Genomic DNA, 22688 nt, shown 5'->3' on the forward strand with positions numbered 1-22688 from the left:
TTCAAAGAACTTAAATAAAAGTTGCTGGAGAGTGGGTATAAATATTTGTTGTTTTTTCAATTCACTTTTTAAATAAAAAAATATGTCTTATTTGCAGTTCATGGCGGATGAAAACACATATTAAAACCTTTTTTTAAATTTAAAAATAACCTTTTTTCAAATTTAGCTGACTATAAAAAATATCGAAAATACTCGATATATCGATTTTTTTGGGTGATATTTCTGAATATTATCGATTGATATTTTTTTCACAGCAAATATCATCAATACGATATTTTTTCAAAAACCAACAACCCTACTTTGAATCAAAAAGCAGCCAAATCGGATAATTTTTAATTATGTAGGTTTTTATTGTTTTGCCCAAGCGCAAAAGTATGCAACACATTTTTGTTGCTAACAATCCATACCGTTAAAGTTTAAACTTTAAAGGTTTGGTAAATTGTGGGAGAGGAAGAGATAAGTACCGGGTATATTATAGCGAAACTCGACTATAGCCGTCTTTTTTGTTTAATTTGAGTTGGTATACATAAACAATCTATACATTTACATTCATACATTACATGCAATTTTTTATCAAATGTTATGGACGGAATTTAAAGTTTTGAAAAATATTAAATAATAAACTTTTAAAATGTTTTTTTTTTCGAAAAAAAACGTTTTTTTTATTTATTTTTATTTTTATAAAAAAAAAATACGCAATTTTTTCCAATAATTTTAGTGTCGGCCATAACCACCTACATAAATATGTTCTACATTTCTTTCTTTTTAACACGGCCCTTTAACCCTTAAAACTCATACATCTCCAAAGTCTTTTCGACCTTTATTTATGAATCATTCATTAAAACTAATCAAATATTTTAATAAAAACTTATTCGTTGTTTTCAAAAAAGAAATATCAAATTATGTCGATGTTATTACCAACAAATAGTTTGAAAATAAATAAAATAATAAATTTTTTTTTTTTAAATAATAAAAATTGACTTACAACTTATGGAAAGCGTTACATTTTCTCAATTGATGTCGCGAAATGAATACGAATAAATCTCACAATTAAGTCAATAATAGTGTTTACTTACTCTCTACTTATTCTTTATAGAAGGATATACCCTACGGCAAATTATAAAATGCTAAGTTTAGACATTATTAATTTTATATTTATTGGGTATATTTGTTTCCATGTTTGGAAAACTAGAGAATTTCAAATATGTAATTGTCTTTGCATCTGCTTTTGATTCTGAAAAGAAGAAGTTCCAGCCAAGGCACCTGTAAAAAAAGTTCACAAAAACAATAGACGTTTTCTTTTGATTATTGATATTTTCGTAAGTTGATTAACTTAATTTTAAGCTGCAGGAAGTTGACACATTTGGCAGTCGTCGAGCGTCGCAGTCACAAAAATGTATGTGCCAGACTGTGCTAGATTTTTGAAGATAGAATTTGTGACTTTTTTTTTAGATTTTTTATTGTTATTAATTGGTTTGCGATATATGTTATATCCGGTTTTTCTTGCTTAATATTATTTTCAATCCGAAATATTTAGTTTTTCAGTTTCTAAACCAAACCAAGAATCGACATTCTTGGCAGTATTATATTATACACAAATATATGTATGTATGTATGTATATTAAACAGAACATTTCAACAAAAATTGGATGCAAGAAAGCATTTAAAAAGACATTGAGACAGATTTCCATTGAGGAATTTGAGACAGAATGTAGTCTAATTCAATTCGAAAATTTGTCCAATTTTAAATAAAAGACGCAGCTTGTTGGATTCATTTTATTGTTTTTTTATTTAAATATTGTATATGTTAAGAAAACAATGCAAATTATAAAAAACGTATATATAAGAATGCTTCTATGAATTACAGTTAGTTAAAAAATGTATACTTATAATTGTTTTGATTTTTGTGCTAATTTGAACAAATCTTATTTTGTTGGTAATTTTTATCTTGTTTTTGGATTTACCTGTAAAATATTTAGTATTCTCGAGATCGTATCTTTCAATAGTGTGGCGTTTGATCAAATTGCAAATTTGGAATCCTACAAATAAGATATCTGTAATAGGTTTCACATACACAAGAGGTGAGCACGAACAAATTATATAGAAAAAACCTTAAGTAGTCTATCCTATTTTTGTATAATACTTTTGCTTATTTCAAACGAAATTTATAATTTGGGATTGGTTCATTGACCTCACGCAATTAGAGGGTCTTTCAGACCCGGGGTCCCAGTGCCAAATGACTCTAGTTTTGGGGCAAGTAAGGGCGTAACTCTACACGTGTCTCGTATGCGTCACAGGCTGCTCCTCCCCCGATCTCTGCTCACTGCTCCATTCCGATTTGTCACATTTTTAAGTTGCATCTTCGCACATGCACTACATAAAATTGTTTAACTTGGCAGTTAGACTACTTAGTGCTTTGGGCCTATATTTTCATTTCATAAAAATATATGCTTGTATTTAAAAAAAAAAAAATAATCAATTAGATTACTGAGCTTTTGAATGTGTCTTGACTGCTAGTGCGCGTCTACATCATCTTCATTTAAAATAAGACCTCCATACTGATAAACAAAATCGCCTTTAATTCGCCAGTGTTGTACTAATAGAGTGCACAAAAAGTAAACCTATAAACTTATAATTAAAACTTAAAATATATGCACACAAAAGTTTTGGATAAAGTATATGTATGATGTATATTGATTGTAAAAAAAAAGTACAAGGGAAGCGGGCATAAGCTCATTAAAATGCCACCCCAGCCTGGTGACCGGGTAGCTCGCAAATTTTAGACTCATTAGAATTATAAAAAAACATAGGTAGCACTCAAAAACACCAGACTAAATTAGTTAATAATAAGGCTTGCTAAGGTAAAGTAAGGTAATGTTACGTTTGGCAAGGTATTGTACAGTTCGGTACGCTACGGTAAGGTAAAGTCGGGTTCGGCAATGTAAAAGTGATTTGGGTTGGACACTCTACTGGAACTGTACTTGTCACTATGTCGTGAAAGCTAAGCTAACTAAATTATCCATTACGTACCTTTCCAGCGAGGACTCTCATGACTTGACGATAATCCGCTGGGTTTTTGGGATTTCGATTTTTGTTTTGTTCGCCTATAATCGTGTGTATAGCATGCTTTTATATAGAATGTCAGAGTTAAATGCTTGAAGATGCTTTCCTCATTGCTCTCGTACAAAAGTTTGGATATTGAATGCAGGTGAGGAGATAGTTCAACGGTAGTTCAATGGCTCGTTACACGGCGAGGGCAGGCAAGACACCTCCTCGGGGCTCTCTTGAATCATTTCTTCGGTCTTTTTGACGTAACTTTAATTAGATGCTAATTAAGTGTAAATTGAATGCATAGAATTACATACATACACACATGGTTGCGGATGCAAAGGGTGTCATTGTTTTTTCTTAACTATTGCTCATCGAACAGTGGTTCGGCCTCCTCGTCTGCTCATTAGACTACATGTATACATAAAAGTTCAATTCTATCGATCATTCTTGGTTTTAGTTACTAGGCTAATGCACTTAACGTACATATATTCTCGCTTTGCATGTACTTAAAAATATTGTAAGTTAAGTCCCGGATCATAAGGGGATTTCATTAAAAAAATCGATTAGAGATATAATTGGATGACTTACGCTTAGGTATACATATATGTATATATATTATATATAGCTTAATTGTTCTAACTGTATGCATTTTTAATTTACAACTTTATAAAAATTTCAACATTTTGAAAAAAATTTAAGTGGGATTTTCTATATCGCTCGATTTGTTTCGTTTGTTATCTCGTTTTTTTTAAATAAACTCTCTTTTAATTGAATATTTCTTTAATATAATATAATCTTGTATAAGTATTTTCGTTTGTATATATATATGTATATATTTAGGTTTATATATTTTTGTATATGTCTGTTAATATACCATTGCTGCCTTTTGTACCAAAACGAGCTAGCCTAAATAAAAAAAACAAATATGGTGAGTGGTATATCTGCTAAAATTGGGTTTTTACAATTGGATTTTCGATTCTATAAAATTGGGATTAGATGGTGTGGTTAGAGGACTCTTGCACCAAAACAGTGTCTTCCGTTCTGTTGGGTTCATGTCTATCTGCTGTTGCATTTCCTGCGGTTTATGGTTGCTTCGCTAGTGGTTCGTTCCATTCTCGCATGTTCATCGATTTAATTACTAAAATCTACATCAGTCGTTTGGCACACAAGTGGCGCGCAGTGGCGCGAATTACGGGGCAGAGCAGAGGCTCCTGCTCCTTCCCGGCTCTGTGTTTACTTAGCAGCAACTGCCACTGCAACTCAAAAAGAAACAGCAACTTCAGCTGCTTCTTTTGCCATCAGCAACATCGCTCCACTGCATTCGATCACCTCCTGCCCTGGGGCTTGACTTTCCTTTGTGTTATTGCTTCGTGATGCTGCTGTCACTGTTGCTATTGCAGCTGGTATTGCTATTGCTATTGCTGTTGCTTTTACTGATGCTGCTGATGCTTCTGCCATTGTTGCTAGAGGCATCTGCAGCCGGAGGTGGCAGCTTGCTCGTCGGTGCCAAACTAAACCTCGGTTCCGTCCTCGCCCTCATCGTCAAACAGCTGGCTGGTGCTGCCCAGGCCGCTGCGGGTCGTCGTCACTGACATCTTCTTCTTGGGCTTTGGCGGTGGGCGCGGCGGAATCTTGACGACTTTCGGTGAGTCGCCGCCTCCGTGGCTGCCTCCATTGATGGGCGAGGAGCACCCCCGGGTCGGAGAGAAGGAAGCAGACTGTCCCAGACCGGCCCCACTGATGTTTGATCCCGGCAGTATCGTAATGCCATGTTGCCTTCCGCCATACAACGGCTCTACGTCCGAGGCGTACTTGTGATGTTGCTGCTTTTGCTGCTGGATTAGCTCGTGAATGGGCTCGTAAATCTTGCTGGTGTTGCCCGCCGAGGCAACCGACGACATACTGGGCGTGGCCGGCAGAGGACGGTCGCGCATCGAGTACTGTGGCTGCACGCCCTGGCTGACCTGCCCGCCAGACACTTTGGACAAGTTCAGCGTTGAGTTACCGCCGGCGGTGGTGCGGAGTCCCAGATTGTCATAGACAGGCTCCGCCTGCAGCTCCGCAGTGGTGGCCGTGCCCGTCTCGCTGGGATTCGGCGAGGTTGGACTCTGGAAGTCGCTCAGTTGGCCGACTGTGTGGCCGGTAGCTCCCGAAGTGCTGGGCGCCCAACTGGGCGCGCGCGGCTTTCGCGGAATAGTCATGTAGCCCTGCTTCATCACTACCGTCGAGGCGGGGCTGTAGACGACGGGGGCAGGCAAGAAAGGCGAGGTGGCGGCCATCGGGTGCTGTTGCTGTTGTTGCTGCTGCTGGAGCTGTTGGTGGAGGTTCTGTTGCTGCTGTTGCTGGAGGCGACTGCTGTTGGCGGTGGCAATCAGCGCCAAGTTGCGCGACTTTGGGTGTTGTAGCGTCATGAAGCCGTTGTAGGGGCCGTGGCCTGTCAGCGTGGTGGTGCCGTAGATGCCGTGCGGCGTCATGTGGGTGTAAACCGGGCTGGTTAGTGATGGCGGAGAGCGTATGCCATAGATCACCTGGTCGGGAATGTTGGACTGGGAGGACTGCATGGAAGGCGACGTGGGCGGAACGCGAGCGGGGAAGGCCAGCAGGTCCGGCGGCAGGCTGTTTCCGTAGGCGTCGTCCACATAGGTGTGCCGCGTTCGGGGCGTGGTCGTTGTGTCCGACAGAGCCACCGAGTGGGTTTCATCGTCCGGCATAAGATTGGCTGCTGGAAAAAATAAATTGCATTAATGTTACCAATTTATCAGAATAATTCGATAAAGTATGCGTATTAGGTTCTAAAATGTATTGATAATTAAATTAATCCTTTTCGAATTTAAACTTGAAACAAATGTTTAGTTCAGTGTCTCTAATGAACCACAATATTTTGTTGGCTTATGCTTTAGTTTTGCCATTAAAATATAATTTATGAAATAATAATATTTGTTTATGACTAATGTTTAAAAAAAAATCCCCAATTAGGTTTTAGATTTTATTTTCGAAACGTTTAAAACGTTTTTGAGTGATTTCCAGTTATAGTTTAATCGCCGACTATCTTTCTGAATTTCCGACAGAAATTTCAGAAGCCTCGGCCACGTCGCCTGGGAGCTGGCACATGTAGCCTTTGTTTCGCCCATCTCAATTCCAATCCCAGTCCCAATCACATCCTCTTAACCCCACCACACGCCTGATACTCAAACCCAATTCAAAACCAAAAGCCAAGAGCAACACACAGACAGCATTAGCGATACGAGCAAAGTGCATCAATTGCATTCAATTGGCTTTGAAATTGTCATCGCAATTCAATTGCCAACTGACAATTGACAATTGGAAATTTAAAACAAACATCCGCTGACCCGATGGCTAAGCTGGGACTGTCGCGTTTGTCCTGCCCTCTCGGAAACGACCGTGAGGGACCAAGCCCCAGCCCAGGCTCAGGACCAGGCAGGAGCTGAAAGGACCTCGCCGAGCTGCCTAATGCTGCGGAAATACTAAGTGTGTTGACGTTGGCATTGGCAATTTCAATGGCGTTAGCATTGGCAGCGTTGGACGGCGGCCTTCATGTTTGACAAATAGACGGAGCGTGTGTTAACAGCGCGTCGCATCCTTTAGTGCCCAACCACCTCTGGGGCGACACATGCAATGAGTTATGGCCCGTTCATAATTTCCAGCAGATGTAACCGGCTTTGTCGGGACGTGTAATCAAATGCATTTTACTCGGTTGAGTTGAAACTCAAATTTGTGCTTCAACAGCATCACCAAATTAATGACCAAGCAGTGCGATTCAATGATCCTCAGTGTTTTTCCTCCTTTGACATTTTTGCTCGTCGTGTGGAAAGAAGAAACCAATTTCGTGAAACGGTACCTCGCTAGGAGTGTAGTTGGTTTAGCGACGTATTCGGTTATTTACTTTATTTGGGACAGATGTTCGGACACCTCAATTCTCAGGAGTAAAAACATTACAGTTTATATTCCTCTAACTTAGTCTAAAAAGGGAAAATGGGAGCGAATGGGGGAGCTTCTAAAAAAATTTGAGAGTGCTCACACTGTCAGTGTGCCGCTGCGGAGAATTTCCGACAATATGCACGCGTGCTATGGAAAATGAGAGTTTTCCCACCATTGGTCTAAATATTAAAACAGGTTATTTTCTGGCAAAAAAACGGAAATCGGAAACGGAAAAAAAAAATCTCCCATTATTTGAGCTACTTTTCACTGACTATCACTAATACTTATACGTATTGAAACGTATTCGAGTAATCGTACTTTTTATACTCGGTACTCGTAGAGTACGTAGGTATATTGTATTCGTAACATAATGTATTTTAACATAATGTGAGAAGGAATTATCTATAATCTATATACATATATCTATATCTATATATATATCATATATCGATAGATTCTATATCATAATCTATATGTAATATAGATCCCCATATCTATAATATATGTAGATTCTATGTTCTTGAGCATTCTCTTTAGCATCAACAGCCGAGTCGATATAGTCGTGGATTTTAGAGACTGTAAGAGATAGAGCTATAGGATTTGGCATGAAACCCCTGTAATGCCCCCGCAGTTCAAGTTTGTTTTAAATTTTTGACACGAATCCTCCTGCAGTCACATATTAAAAATTTTCTGTAGTGCCATTACAGGAATTTTTTTTCTGTAAAAACTTTTGATGCCAAACTAATTTTATATCTTAAAAACAAATTTGGTCCAATTTTTAGAGGAGATATACACATACTATATACAGTAGTGGAGAATGAAATCCGGACACCGAAGTAATTGCACTAAATTTGAACATTGCATTAGTGTGGTAGGAACGTGTGTTATTATAACGAGATGAAATAATTTTCGTTATACCCGGAAGGCATTTAGCTTTGATGATCTGAAAGCATTTTTTAAGATAATAAGCTTCTTGAGTTAAAAAAAAATTTTTTAAACAGGTCGAAAATGCATATTGGTCCATATTGGCCTTACAAGCGGAAAATGTAAGCTTCCGAGGAATGAGCGCTAAGGTTGGATTTAGTAAGTAAATCTTTATTTTCTGATTTCTTACAACATTTTAAGAAAACCAGAACTCTAAAGCATTAGCCAGGATCAGGAAAGAAGAAGTAGACACACTACCACGAGGATCCTTTCATGATTAAGCATGACCGATCATTTCAAATCTGCGAAACATATAAGAAGAGTTTTTTCAATCGAAAGGAGTCAAAATAAGCACTCGAACCGTTCGAAGGAACATTAAGGAGGCAGGACTTCATGGCCAGTCTTGACCGCAAAAATTCTCAAGAAAAGGCTAAAGTGGGTCAAAATGCACGAAACTTGGACTGTACATGATTGGCGGAACATCATTTTTTCTAACAAAACCAAAATAAACCTTTTTGCTTAAAATGCACTATGGGCCAAAAATTCCGAATTGCGGCTTTTGTTCCGTATTATTAAATTGACTTTATTTTCTGAATTAGAATACTTCAAGAAAACTGAAACATATTTTTAAACAAGAAAGGAAAGCTAACTTCGGGCAGAGCCAAAGTTGATATACCCTTGCAGTTAAAACCGGATAAATATCGCAAACATCAGATATAGTTTGCCGATCCTTATGAAAATATGATAATATAACCCAATTTATTATAATATAAAATCTAAAAATAAGTCCCAAACTTCTATCTTCAAAAATACCAAAGTTGGTATTTTTACCAAAAACCATTTGCGATCGTTCAGTTATATGGCAGCTATAAGATATAGTCAGCCGATCGTTATAAAATTTGGTAGGTCGGATTATCTGACTAAAAATATAATCTGTACTAAGTTCCAGCTTTCTATCTTCAAAAAAACGAAAGTTGGGTCATTTCCGATCAATCAGTTATATGGCAGCTATAGGATATAGTCGGCCGATCCTTATAAAATTTGGCATGTCGTAATGTCAACTTGCCAAAAATAGCTTTCATGTTAAATTTGAACTCTCTAACTCTAAAAACACCGAAGTTATACTATTTCCGATCAATCAGTTATATGGCAGCTATAGGATATAGTCGACCGATCCCGGTCGTTACGACTTATATACTGCGTGCAATGGAAAGAAGGGTGTGTGCAAAGTTTCAAGTCGATAGCTTTTAAACTGAGAGACTAGTTCGCGTAGAAACAGACAGACGGACATGCTCATATCAACTCCGGAGGTGATCCTGATCAAGAATATATATACTTTATAGGGTCGGAGATGTCTCCTTCACTGCGTTGCACACTTTTGGACAAAATTATAATACCCTCTGCAAGGGTATAAAAATTGTAGACTTTGTTGGTAGTTTGTTATTCGTCCATATTTAAAGACTATGATCTGGCCTTTTTAAAAAAATTTGACGCGAAATTTTATGATTTTTTTTTTTGTGATTTTATGTTTAAATTGTAAATTAAACATAAAAGCTTAAATATGGAAATTAATCTTCAAGGTATGTAAAATGTATTATTACCACTAAATTTTTATTGCATGTTTTATATTGTTCAATCGTACAACATGTTGTTGGTACGTTTTTAGGCCGCTACCTACAAATGTTTCTGATATTCTGTGGAGATATTCTGTTGTGAGTCTAGGCCCCAATCGAGGCAATTTAAAGCTGAATTTTATTACCCAAACTGGTAAAAATCAAATGGTGAATAAAATTTTTTCCCGATTTACGGCAATACTCAATGTTGCAGTTCCAGTTACATTTTTTCATTCAACGTTGCTTGACTTTTGGAGCGACAACTACCACCAACAATTTGCTCTGAAGCACTGAATTAAAGAAGGCTGAATTAAGTGATGTCCAGTAAAACAAAATATGGTAAAAGAGAAACTCAGGGTATTCTTTGGATTCATTAACACTAATTTGCAAAAAAAGAAACAGAATGCTCAACCGTTTTAAGGGGTTATATACAGTTGTGATATATGAAAAAATTGATTTTTTTTTATTGCATATTCCTTAAGTATATTCTATTGGAAATACTCTCACAAAAATTCAAACCGATCGGAGCATTAGAACCGAAGCTGTAGCTATTTATAGCGCACTATCTGCATATCAAACTTGAAACTTTAAACGCGATTATCTCAGAATCTTTTTTTTTGGAAATTACCTTTGCGGTGGACACGATTACTAAAAAACTACTAATCCTACCAACACCAAATTTTACCCACTTATTTATTATTATATTAGCTAGTCCGTGAACGAGGGATTTTCAATTTTTTTGAAAACTCCTTTTTTAAAGCACAAAAAACGAAAATCTTATACCTTGAAAAAGTACATTTTTTGTTAAAAACGTCGCCATTTATTTTTAAACAAAATTTTTAACAATCCCTCGTTCACGGACTAGACAATACAATATACTAACTAAACTTTTTTGAATTTTGGATTTCGGATGAACCGTTTTCGAGAAATCATGTCCACCGCAAGACACCATCGAAAAAACACGATCCGGGAATTCGGCTATAACATTTTTGTTATGTAATATTTTTTTATAAAAAAATTTAATTAAGTACCCAGAAACATGTACTAAACAACATCGGTAAAACATTTTTCATAAATATTTTCTATGGTGTCAAAAAAAAATCGATAAAAATCCATATTTTTGCGCGGTACAACTGTATATAACCCCTTAAAGAATAGCATGCGCAATGTGTTTCTTAAAGATGATATTCCACCCGAAAAGTCTGGTCGCAAACGCTTGACATACACTGAGGCAGGATAACGGTTAAACAGAAAATCGGCATCTGATCTGTTCGGTAAAACTGAAGATTTCATGCCACTGTTGTTGCATGCAACTTCCACATTCCTCTACTGCAAAAAGAATTAAATAGAGTTAATATAGCTGGTACTCGTATGACGGACCAATTTAAGCCGAAAGAGATGACAACAATAAGTCCTGAAAATGTTTTAGCCTTTATAATTGAAAACAATTTAACAAAACGACAATATATTAAGGGGTTATATACAGTTGTGATAGATGAAAAAATCGATTTTTTTTATTGCATATTCTTTAAGTATATAATGTTGAAAATACTCTCACAAAAATTCATAACGATCGGAGCAGTATAACCGAAGTTGTAGCTATTTATAGCGCACAACCTGCACATCAAACTTGAACAAACTGGAACCTTTAAACGCGATTATCTCAGAATCTTGATTTTTCGAAATTACCTTTGCGGTAGACACGATTACTAAAAAACTACTAATTCTATCAACACCAAATTTTGACCACTTATTTATTATGATATTAGCTAGTCCGTGAAAGAGGGATTTTCAATTTTTTGGAAAACTCCTTTTTTGAAGCATAAAAATCGAAAATCTTATACCTTGAAAAAGTACATTTTTTGTTAAAACCGTCGCCATTTTTTTTTAATCAAAATTTTTAAAAATCCCTCGTTCACACAATATACTAACTAAATTTTTTTAAAGTTTGGATTTCAGATGAACCGTTTTCGGGATATCATGTCCACCGCAAGACACCATCGAAAAACGACGATCCGGGAATTCGGCTATAACATTTTTATTTTATGAAAACATTTAAATAAGTACCCAGAAACATGTACTAAACAACGTCGGTAAAACATTTTTCATAAATATTTTCTATGGTGTCAAAAAAAAAATCGATGAAATTCCATTTATTTGCGCGGTACAACTGTAAATAACCCCTTAATATAAAAGCAATGAGTAAGCTCAGTGGATGTGATATTTATCTTCCTTATTCGGAAGTTACAAAAATGAAATTGAAATGCAGCCCAGAACAAGATAAAATAACTTATTTTGAATCTAAAGTTGAAGTATCGCTGCAGAATTATATATAACAAAGTATATATAAACAGCGATCTCACACGGAGAAGCCTAGTGGATTAGATCAGTCACTGATTGTAACTACAACAATTCCCTTGAAGTTAATAGATTCCAAAAATCAAATTATTTGGTTAAATCTTTCTCCTCAATCGGGCAGATTCTGCCGAACCCTAAAAATGGAGTTTATTAGGGAAACAACTGAACTTATAAAAAATGAAAAAACAAACTTGGACGAAAAAATAAAAAAACCTAGATGAGCACACTTACACTTGCGGACAAAAAAAAATAGTGAAATATGAAGCACATTGGACTTTAATCGATGGTAAAGTTTTAAGTGTGTTAACTTCTACAAGCTTAAACTATAAAAAAAGGATACCAAGAGGTTTCTTTGAAATCTCCTGATATTGAGCTTCCAATAAAAGGGGCATGTGTAGACAACATTGTTAATGAATTCGAAATAGTCGGGATGGATTCCCTGGAGTTGGAGGAAGAGCTTTGGGAAGAATAAATTACACAGTGCGACAAAAAAAATAAAATTGGAGGACCTAGTAGGAATTGTTTATTAGGTTGAATATAACACAAACCCGTGTTTGAAATATTTGTAACACCCTCAAAATCTTGACTTATTTGGAAAAAAACGGTTTTCGTGACTTTTTTGCGCTTAAAAATTCCTAAACGCGTAATTTTTATTTTAAGACCCCCCCATTCTCGGTTTCAAAAAATCGATTTTTTTTTATTTAATTCGAACTTATAGCTATGAATATTCTTTTAAAATTTCAAGTGAAAATTTCAAAAACTCTGGAAGAAATGGCCGATTTATGGTGGAAGCGTAAGGCACCGCTGAGTACCGTCTCAAAACTTTAAACGCGTTTTTCTCGAAACATTGTTTTTGCGACTGGCGCATGAGGTTACTCAAAACCTATTAATCCAATCGGTTCCAAATTTTAACACGTTATTCTATACATATATAGCTCTCGTATAAACTATGATAAATCAAATCAGTGAAGATCTTCTTTACTTTTCAACTTGATTTGTGGCTGAAAAAAAGCAATTTAAAAAAAAAATTTTCAGAGGTCCGCCATTTTGTTATTTATTGTGCAAAATTAATAATCCTAGTTCATACCAGAGCCAAACATGTACTCTTTCCAATCTCGTTGGAATTTTTGGTTTCCGATGTTCCAGTGAGCGGAAATCACATGCGCCGCCGAAAAAAAGGGCTTTTCTTTAATAACAAAAACCAACAACAAAAATAAAAAAAAAAAATTTTTGTAAAGTTTTTTTTCTTCTTTTTTATATCTTGAAATATATGTATGCAAAGGTACAACCCTATAAAATAATTTATGTTCATTTTCCAGCCCATTGAAAATCGTCAAAATTTTAAATCGAGTCCCCTTAAACCGATTTTTAAATTTCTGACGTTTTTCAATAGTTAAATGTTGTAACTTTTGAAAAAAAATATATCTTAAATTTTTTTAAACAAAAAGGATACAATTTTTACACAAGAAACTGACATGTTGGCATTTTGTTCGTGTTTTTGGGACTTTGCCGCCATTTTTTTCGGTATAATTTACAAGATATGCTATGCTATTTTTGAAACATATCAATATTGTCGATTTAATCCTGAATAAAACGAGACCAATTTTATTAGGAAATTATGAAAATTGTTGAAGTTATAACGCTTTTCCCAAAACAAGTCAGTGCAATTTTACTAGCGGTGTTTTTTTTAATTTAGGTAATATATTATTTGCAGAAAAATGGAAAATCAACCTTAGACTGGCCAGGCAGTAGTCCTGATTTATATCCAATTCAAAATCTTTGGCATATTTTAAGAGTTAAAATACATAAAAAGAAACCTAAAAATATAAGAGAATTTAATTTGGAAGTCGAAAGTATCTGTTATAAAGACATAATTAAGGAAACTATCGAACACATAGTACATTTTATGCCATCAAGAATAAAGGCCGTATTAAAAAAGCGAGAAGGACCTCCTAAGTTGGTCCTCCTCGCTTTTTTAATACAGAATAAATAAATAAATAAACCAAAACAAAATAAATAAATAAATGAGTTAAATACTTAGCTATTAAGAAACATTTTTCAAAAAAAATTGTATTACCTTGGAATGGTTGAAAACAAATTTTTTTGTTTACCTACATTTTTGTTCATTTTATCGTATATTAAAGTATACGTTTTATTTCCAAATAAAACAAAATTAAATTTAACAAGAAAGGAAAGTTAACTTCGGTCGGCGACGAAGTTGATATACCCTTGCAGTTAAAGCCGGATATATATCGCAAACATCGGATATAGTTGGCCGATCCTTATCAGAATATGATAACATAACCCAATTTATTATAATAAAAAATCTAAAAAAAAACCAAACTTCTATCTTCAAAAATACCAAAGTTGGTGTATCTACCAAAAACCATTTCCGATCGTTCAGTTATATGGCAGCTATAAGATATAGTCGGCCGATCGTTATGAAATTTGGAAGGTCGGATTAACTGACCGATTCGGATTAAAAATATAATCTGTACCAATTCTATCTTCAAAAACACGAAAGTTGGGTCATTTCCGATCGTTCAGTTATATGGCAGCTATAGGATATAGTCGGCCGATCCTTGAGAAATTTGGCATGTAATGTTTTGCCAAAAATAGCTCTCATGTCTAATTTGAACTTTCTAACTCTGAAAACACCAAAGTTATACCATTTCCGATCAATCAGTTATATGGCAGCTATAGGATATAGTCGCCCGATACCGGTCGTTCCGACTTATATACTGCGTGCAATATAAAGAAGGGTGTGTGCAAAGTTTCAAGTCGATAGCTTTAAAACTGAGAGACTAGTTTGCGTAGAAACAGACAGACAGACGGACATGCTCATATCAACTCAGGAGGTGATCCTGATCAAGAATATATATACTTTATAGGGTCGGAGATGTCTCCTTCACTGCGTTGCACACTTTTTGACAAAATTATAATACCCTCTGCAAGGGTATAAAAATATCCCCCTTTGATATGAGAAAAAAATCTTTTTTAACAAATGCTGACACCATAGGTTATGCCTAATACATACTATGTTTTGTATAAATAAATGTAAAAATAAATGTTCTTGTTATAAGCATGTGTATATATTTATTTTTAAGGGTTACATTTTCCTAAATTTTTCTACATGCATTCAATGAGTGTGCGCATCCGACCTACATGCTTGGTAATATCGACAAGTTGTTATCTTTTCTTATCTTATCTTATCTGACAGAGTTTAACCTAAATAGAATAGACCATAAGGGAGAATTTTTATCATTGGCGCGATAAAAGCTTCTTGTAAAGAAATTAGTCGAAGCTAACTACTTTCCTACTCTCTGAAATAGCTATACACTATTTCAGAAAGCCTGGACAAAAGAACCCCTTCAAACTCTAAAATTCAAGGTAGGCTTGGCGTTGTACTCAGGTTCTTCGGCCTTTATTCGGTGTCTTTGTGCCCTGCCGTGGGTTACTCTAAGAAATTGGTTCTGAAGAGATGATATACAGGTATCAATTAGTACAATGACTTTTCACTATGGCCCTTTCGTACAATTAAACAGCAGATTTAATGGTTTTTTCAAGAGATTTTTTCTCAAGAGAGCACTAGCAATATTGCATTGACTTTTTTTGGGAAAAGCGTTATACCTTCAACAATTTATCATAACTTTGTAATGAAATTGGTCTCCTTTTATTCAGGGTTAATATTGTATATGTGTCAAAAATGTTTTAAGTTGTAACGAAAAAATGGCGTCAAAATCGCGACGCGACATCGAACAACGAGACCAAAATGCAAAAATGTCAATTGGTTCAAAATTACGAGTTTAGGAATTTTTAAGCGAAAAAAAGTCCCAAAAAACGGTTTTTTCTAAACAAATCAATATTTTTAGGGTGTTACAAATATTTCAAACACGGTTTTTTGCTACATTCGACCTGATAAAAAATTCCTACTATATCTCTTTAAAATTTCCAAATCGCTGTCTCACTGTGTTATTATTTACTGGCCCTGCTTTTAACTCAAAGTTACGAATAGTTTTATAGTTTGGATAGTTTTAAAGTTTGAATATTAAGCTTACTCACCGTAGGCCGTTTCGTCGAGAAGTGTCTTCTTGATCTCGTGGCCATCATCGCCTCCGTCGATGCTCTCGATGTCCGTGCGCCGCGGCGGTTTCTCTACGGGATTGACCTCGTTAAGGAGGCTTTTCTGCATTTCCATGATGACGGAGCCTTCAAGCATGGAGCCGTTGTGTGTCTTATCGAGCTTTGCGGAGATTAGACCGTCGCCGCTCATGATTGTAGTATCCTTCTGGTAAGTCTTAATCTTGCGGCAATACCAGAAGAGAGTTAAGACTACCACGATGAGAAGCAGAAGAACAGTGGTGGTGATCAGGCAGATGATGAGGAAGACGTTGGTCTGCGGATCGTTGGTCGGCGCCCCTATCGCCCCGCCAATGCCCATCCCCAGGCGGCCCATGCCGTCGGAGTCTGGCCCGGGGCCCACGTAGTCCCCGCTGACGAGAAGCTGAAACTCGGCCTCAACTCGGCCGCCCCTGTTTTCCGCCACGCAGGTATAGGCGCCCTTATCGGAGGGACGGACGCCGAAGATACGTAGCTCTGAAGTAGTTGCCTGGGAGGGCTGCTCCACGGAGGTAAGGACGCGAACACGGGCGTCGTGGTGCAACGGACGCTTGTTGTACACCCAGGTGATGTTTGGACGTGGGCTGCCTACAATGCGGCAGGGCAAGGTAATGTTGTCGTGATTGGCCTCGACGAAGGAGCGCACAGAACCCAGGATGCGCGGTCGGCAGGCGAAGTTTTCAGAGGGAACCTCGCTCCATAGCTTGCCCCGTAGTTGTTGCGGCTCCTGACAGTCGGTGGGAGGCGTGTATAACCTCTTGCTAATGGCATAGTCGCGGAACTCCTGAAGCTCGCAGCTACAGTTCCAGGCATTTCCTTGGAGCGATAGATGGTTCAGCTTCTGAAGATCCTTGAACGTGTCCTTGTGCAAGTGTGTGAGCCGGTTCTGCTCCAAGGAGATGGCACTGAGTGCCACCGTGCCGGCGAAGACGTGCAGCTGCACTTGGTGCAGCCTGTTATTGCGAAACTCAATGCGTGAGAGGAAGCTTAGGTTGACGAACAGGTTGTTGGGCAGAACCTCGATCTCGTTGTTATTGATGATCACATTGCGCAGCTTCTCGAGGCCCGTAAAAGTGCCCGGCCGAAGCTCGCGAATGTTGTTATAGGACATGTCCAGCTCGATAAGGATTTGTAAGCCCTTGAAGGCGTCGCGGTGTACCTCTTGGATGGTGCAGTTGCGCAGGAACAGCTTATGGACATGAGGCAGTCCGGCAAGCAGAAACTCCTCCCGCCTCAGCTCCGCGATCTGGTTGTAAGCGAAGTCCACAACCTGCATCTCGTTGCTGAGGTCCTGTGGTATTTTGGTCAGCGCCTTGTTTCTGCAGTCGGCGCTCTTCTTTCCCGAGTTCCAGTGGCAGTGGCAAGAGCTGCAGTTCTGCATCCAGTCGATCCCAGTGGTCTTTTGGGCCAGATGCATCACAATCGCCGCCAAAAGCACCGCCCACCGCACTGTAAGCTGTGTGTTGGCCATCTTCGGGTGAAGACTCTGTTGCGGGTTTCTAATCCTGTGCACGTGCCCGTCCTTATGGCAGACTAAAGAGAGCAGAACGCGTTAATCTCGCTCTGTCCGCAATACTTTGTCCCCAGTCTGGTGCTCTGACCCTTAACCCCTGGCCACGATTGTGGTGTGTTTACTCGCGTCGCTGCGTGTCACGTATTTTACGCCCTTGTCACCCTCTGCGGGCTAATCCTTCTAGCGTTGTTAATTTTTGTTCCAGCACCTTCGCCAATCCTTTTCGCCTTCTTCCGCTTTCCTGTTTTCCGCTCTCGTTATCTCGCGCCAGGGGAGTTTGTGGGTGTGTGGCGTCTGGGTGTGCGCGACAGGCCAGACCGTGATTAATTAATATCCCGGCGGACGTCGTTGAGCTCTAACCTCACAATTAGCAGTGCAGTTTCCACCTGAAAGGAATGCGCAACAATGCGGACAGTGGTCGATTAATAATTATAATGAGTAGCGACAAAAGGGGGCGGCTATCAGTGGAATAAAGATGCGTAAGGGTTGCCAACTAAGCGGAAAGTGAGAAAGGTCAAAAGGGTTGTTTTGATTGCCAAAAGTTTGTTGTGTGTCATCAATGGGTTTGGGTAATTAGCAGAGTCGTCTGTATTGAACTTTGCAACAAAACCTACTGCCTGCTGCGTTACGGAAAGCAACGTAACGCGGACATAAGAGGATTATTTTTTGGCGAATAGCGATGAATTCGCTTCGTTACAGAGTGGCTCGGTTGGTTAGCCCAGCAAAGGTCTTTGTCACATTCCTGACTTATATTTAATTGCCTGCTCTTAATTAAATTAAATCGTTAAATGAAAACAATAACTTTATTTGTAAAATTTGGCCATTTTTTGCCTAAATGGCAGGCCTATTAAGGGCAAGTTAAGCTATTCTACTGAATCAGTCTCCATAAAAATAAACTAAATGGTTGTGGTTACTCAATTAGTTTGCATTCAATTATAAGAACGAAAGGAAACCAAAAAGGCTGCTTTTTTAATCAAGTCGTTGAGCCGAAAGAAATTTTTAATTATAACAATGACATTTGAGCTACGTATTTATATTTATTTATGATTTTGAATTCCTATAGGCTGTCAGTATTTGTACGGTGTCTCGGCCTGCTCTTGGTAAATCATAGATTGTGGCTTTAACTCCATCGCCGGCGGCAGGTGGCAATGCCCCTGGAGTATCATGTGGCCGAGAGTTTTCAGTGGCAGATTGTAAGTGTGCCCAAAGCGGTAATTTCGCAGGGAAGAGCTTTGTAAAAGCGAAACAGGACGCTACCTGGAGGCCCAAGAACGATGTCAAGCGTACGGCAAACATGACGCAGGATCCGAACCGCTAGCTACCAGAAAGAAGATGGAGGAGAAAGCAAACGATAAGGGGACGACAAAAGCAGAAACAAAGCGAAACTAGTGAACCAAATTCGGCTGCATCCTTCGAGTTGGCATAATCTCTTTGGTCCTGTTTTGTCCTTCTCGTCCTCTCTGCTTTCTGCCGCTCTGCGACTCTTCAGGTGGCACTCGCTACGACGACTTGATTAATGAAAATGTTGTTAAACTGTGACAGTTTGCGGCTTCTAACTGACTTGCGACAGTACTGCTACGCCCATCCGCTACGATGGGTAAGCCATCAACTGAATGGCTGGACGGTAAGGCGGGCGTGGAGGCGGCGGCGGTTGCGATGCCGAAGGAGGGGCCGAAAAGGACGCCGAGAAGCTTTTCTTTTAAGCAAGTGCAAACAAGACAACATTTCTGAGAGTGAAGGACCGCCTTTTTAGCATTGAGCTGGGTTTGGCTTTAATTAAGCGCCATTTCTGACGTCAACACATTTTCCGGCCCCAACCATAACGACGCCCAGATCCCTCACTCCGGCCGCGCCACGCTCCATCCACTAGGCGCCAGCCGATGTTCGTCCCATATTGGATGGGCATTGCAGCAAGGAATCCACCGCAACAGTAACTTCTGAAACAAGCCAATTACCAGCGTAAAACTCAGCCAACAATGAATTATTTAGGAATTAAAAGCTATTGCGGAACCGCAACAGAACAAGCCTCTACGCTACTACAACGAATCATAGATACCCTTGCAGTTGCACAAAGTTTAATTTGAACCTCGATATTATTATCTTGATACTCGTGTGTAAGTATGTTGTAACACTGCAAAGCTTAAAATATTTAGGTGATGAATGTGGTTTAAAATACGAACGAATAAAAAATATTTGGAATGGATAGCTTACGAATATGTAGATGTTACTAATAGACCGCTTGGGAGCTTAAACATAAATATATGAACATTCCACATATATAAATAAATCTTTCAGGCATACGTAGTTAAAATATCCATAAAAAGGACTGACACAATAAAGCGACATAAAGAGGACTATTTTCATGTTTTATACGAGTATGAGCAGTTCTTCCTTGTAGACCATTTCTTAGAGATAGATAGGAAGAAAGGTAAAACAAATCTAATTCCTAATGTTGATTTGGTAGATTCTTGTTCATTTTTGTAGACCTTCAAAGATACAACCATCAAATAACTTTAAAGTTAACAAAAGGCTTGTATTTACCTTGAAATTTAACTTAAATACTCTGAATGTATATAGTCTCCAATCTATATAGGATCAATATCAACCATCCACAATATTTTTAAAGCCAACAATTTAAAGGTGATGCATGTAGTTTGAATATGAGTAAAAAATGTACCGACTCGATAATACACAAAGTTTCGAATGAACCGCTTTAGGCCTTACACATACTATACGTAGTATAGTCACATACGTACGTAGTATCTTAAGCATAGCTCATGGCGTGTGTAGTTAAAATGTTGCTATAAAAGACTGACCTTATAGCGCGGCATGTAAGAAGTATTCGTTTGAAACGAAAACAAACAAGTTTGGGAAGTATCAGCTCCGTTGGACCATTTTTAGGGAGAGACAGATACTGCTCAAAGAAGTAATCCAAACCTGAAGCGGACCTTCAAAAACCTTCAAAGTTAACTCTCGGCTGATTTCATACCATATAGTCATACAAATTTTTAGTTGAAATGAATAAATTGTATTTTATGCAAATATGTAGCTTTAATGTAAACACAACAAGGCTTTTTGTGTGACGATATTTTGGCTTTTTATTTCTTAACAGCGGCAAAAAAACTTTATTTTTTGCTCGCATGGCAACAAGGGTTACTCGAAACATTAAAATGTACACATATGCCTTGACATACATGCATATACAGTGTACAGTGTACATATGAATATATGTCTTTTTTAACTGCCGAACTTTTGTAACTGTTCAACACTCCAGATTTCTTGGAATCGCTTGGTTGCTGCGGTTTGATCCAGCGATCTGTTTCTATCCAGCGATAATGTGTGGTATCGTGTGCCAGCGGCCTGTAATCCAATCCCCCCTAATTTGCACACCCTGGCCGAAAATAGATACACATGATGGATGGGGCTTGGTGGGCGGGGCAGGGTAAGGCGTGGCGGCCAGGAAGCTCGTCTATCCGGTTTTCCGCGGACTGTTTTTGAGTGGGGACTCTTAGTCAGGAGGTGAGCGGGAAGATGGGCGAGGGTGGCGGTTAGGGCGGAGACAGAGGTTGGGGAAGAGGCGGAGGCGATGCAAGAGTAAGAGAGACGAAACGAGAGACCAATGCTCTTTCGTTCGTACGGACAGACGAATAGCGGTACTTTGAGCCAGTGTGTGTTGTTTTTGCTCCACTTTGTTTGCGCACAGTTTTCGTGATTGTTTTTGTTGTCGCTGCTGCCTGTGTCAGCGGTTTTTGTTCGGAAAGAAAAAACCTCAAAACAAATTAAATATGCAAATAAAAGAAAAACGCTGCAATTTTGCGCTTTGTTAAATATTTGCTCAATGGGTTTTCGTTAGTTGTTCGTTGTTACCCGTTTGTTGCTTTCATTTGTTGTTGCACGGCTTTCACAAAGGCTGCTGGAGGGGTGGGGCTCGGCTCCCAGGCTGGCATTGGTGGAGCAGGGCTTGAGGTTGGGGTTTGTTGTTGAGAGTTTGGGGTTCGAGGTCGGCGGTTCTTGGGTCTGATGAGGATGAATTTCGTAGGCCAAGATCCGCGACAAAGTTGGATTACCTTCTCAAACTTTCTAATGTGCAATCAATAACTATTTACTTTGACCTTTAACCGACTTTGGCTATAATCGAGTGGAGTCCGCACATTAGGGTGGACTAGTGCCCGGCCTTTGTTTAAAGTTTACCTCAAAAATGACTCATGCGGCATAAAAACTAGAACCGAAAGTTTCAAAAGCTATTTGTACAATGGCATCGATATGTCGCTCTCCTCTCCGTTTTACTTTTCCGTTATTAATAAGAATTAAAGCAGTTCCACTCAGACCTGTCACGTTCGTTCACAGAAACTTTCCTGACTTTTGAATAATTCTATTGCGACATGTCCGTGGAATAAAGTCCGCCCTAATACGCACACAAATAGTTCTCTTAACACACATGTGTGCGTGTGCCTGAAACTTTTTCGCTTCAGTTTTCCGAGTGGAAAGTTTGCCGACAATCCTTGCTTTCCAGCTGTCCGCAAATTAGAATTTTCAGGTAAAATCAACAGCGGTGGGCAATAATGAATTTGTGGCTTGGGTCAATAAATGAAATTCCTGCACTGAGTGTACAGCTGTATAGCTGTACAGGCGGCCCTACATATGTACTTATACTTATACTGATCCGGTGAAAAGCAGTACGGGCTAACGAACTAAAAACTATACACCCTTTTCCGGCAACATTAAGTAATCGGGCAAGTTTTAAAAGTTTAAGTCAGTTTGGAACAATTTTTAGTGTTTCTTGATTGTGTGACAAGCTTGAAAAAGAGTCTTTTGTTTTTCTAATTTAAGCTGTGTGTCAAAAATTACCAAGGTGATACGTCTGTCGAGTGGTTGGAAGACTTAAGCCTCCACTTAAAACACCAACAAATTTGTCAGGTGCTTTATCGCCTCAGAGTTTGTCACAATTTTTACAGAAGGTGACAGCGACGGATTGGTTTCAACGGAAACTTGAGAACAGGAATGGCCGATTGTATATTTTTCCAATTATGAATTAAAATTACTCTAGTTTTGTCTCGGGTGATAGGTGGGGGAACTTTATATCTCAGCAACTGCTGTGCAATCTGAATTAGATTAAAATTAGAAGTCATAAAGAAGGTCTAAACTGTTTGACACCCAATACTATTATCTTT

The 22688-nt window shown here is 38.4% G+C and overlaps 2 protein-coding genes across 4 annotated transcripts in view; both read right to left on the reverse strand.

Annotated features, from left to right (window-relative positions):
- Positions 1–1762: 1762 nt before the first annotated feature.
- kek5 (kekkon 5) lies at positions 1763–17894 on the reverse strand. 2 transcript variants are annotated; one of them, XM_017247546.3, is made up of 2 exons: positions 15948–17894; positions 1763–5770 (listed from the first exon to the last, which is right to left on the reverse strand). In XM_017247546.3, the coding sequence occupies exons 1-2, from the start codon at positions 17473–17475 to the stop codon at positions 4563–4565; spliced, it is 2736 nt and encodes a 911-aa protein (XP_017103035.1). In that variant the 5' UTR covers positions 17476–17894; the 3' UTR covers positions 1763–4562. The 2 variants fall into 2 exon arrangements, with proteins under 2 accessions (XP_017103035.1, XP_017103027.1); XM_017247538.3 differs by having other exon boundaries at positions 1763–5773.
- The window catches only part of LOC122321326 (uncharacterized), a 105301-nt gene continuing 100378 nt past the window's right edge, over positions 17766–22688 (reverse strand). For both annotated transcript variants that reach the window (XM_043211138.2, XM_043211137.2), the window contains one exon: positions 17766–17903. In XM_043211138.2, coding sequence (XP_043067073.1) covers positions 17841–17903 — 63 coding nt within the window. In that variant the 3' untranslated portion in view covers positions 17766–17840. The remainder of the gene's footprint in view (positions 17904–22688) is intronic.

This window comes from Drosophila bipectinata, chromosome XL (assembly GCF_030179905.1).
Source record: "Drosophila bipectinata strain 14024-0381.07 chromosome XL, DbipHiC1v2, whole genome shotgun sequence".
In the NCBI taxonomy this organism is placed as follows: Eukaryota; Metazoa; Arthropoda; class Insecta; order Diptera; family Drosophilidae; genus Drosophila; species Drosophila bipectinata.

Bases quoted from the DNA above. Each gene is read 5' to 3' on its own strand.
- kek5 (XM_017247538.3), bottom strand. From the start codon at position 17,475: ATGGCCAACACACAGCTTACAGTGCGGTGGGCGGTGCTTTTGGCGGCG. The intron at 5,774-15,947 runs GTGAGTAAGCTT...TATTTTTTCCAG, and splicing joins TCTCGACGAAACGGCCTACG to CAGCCAATCTTATGCCGGAC.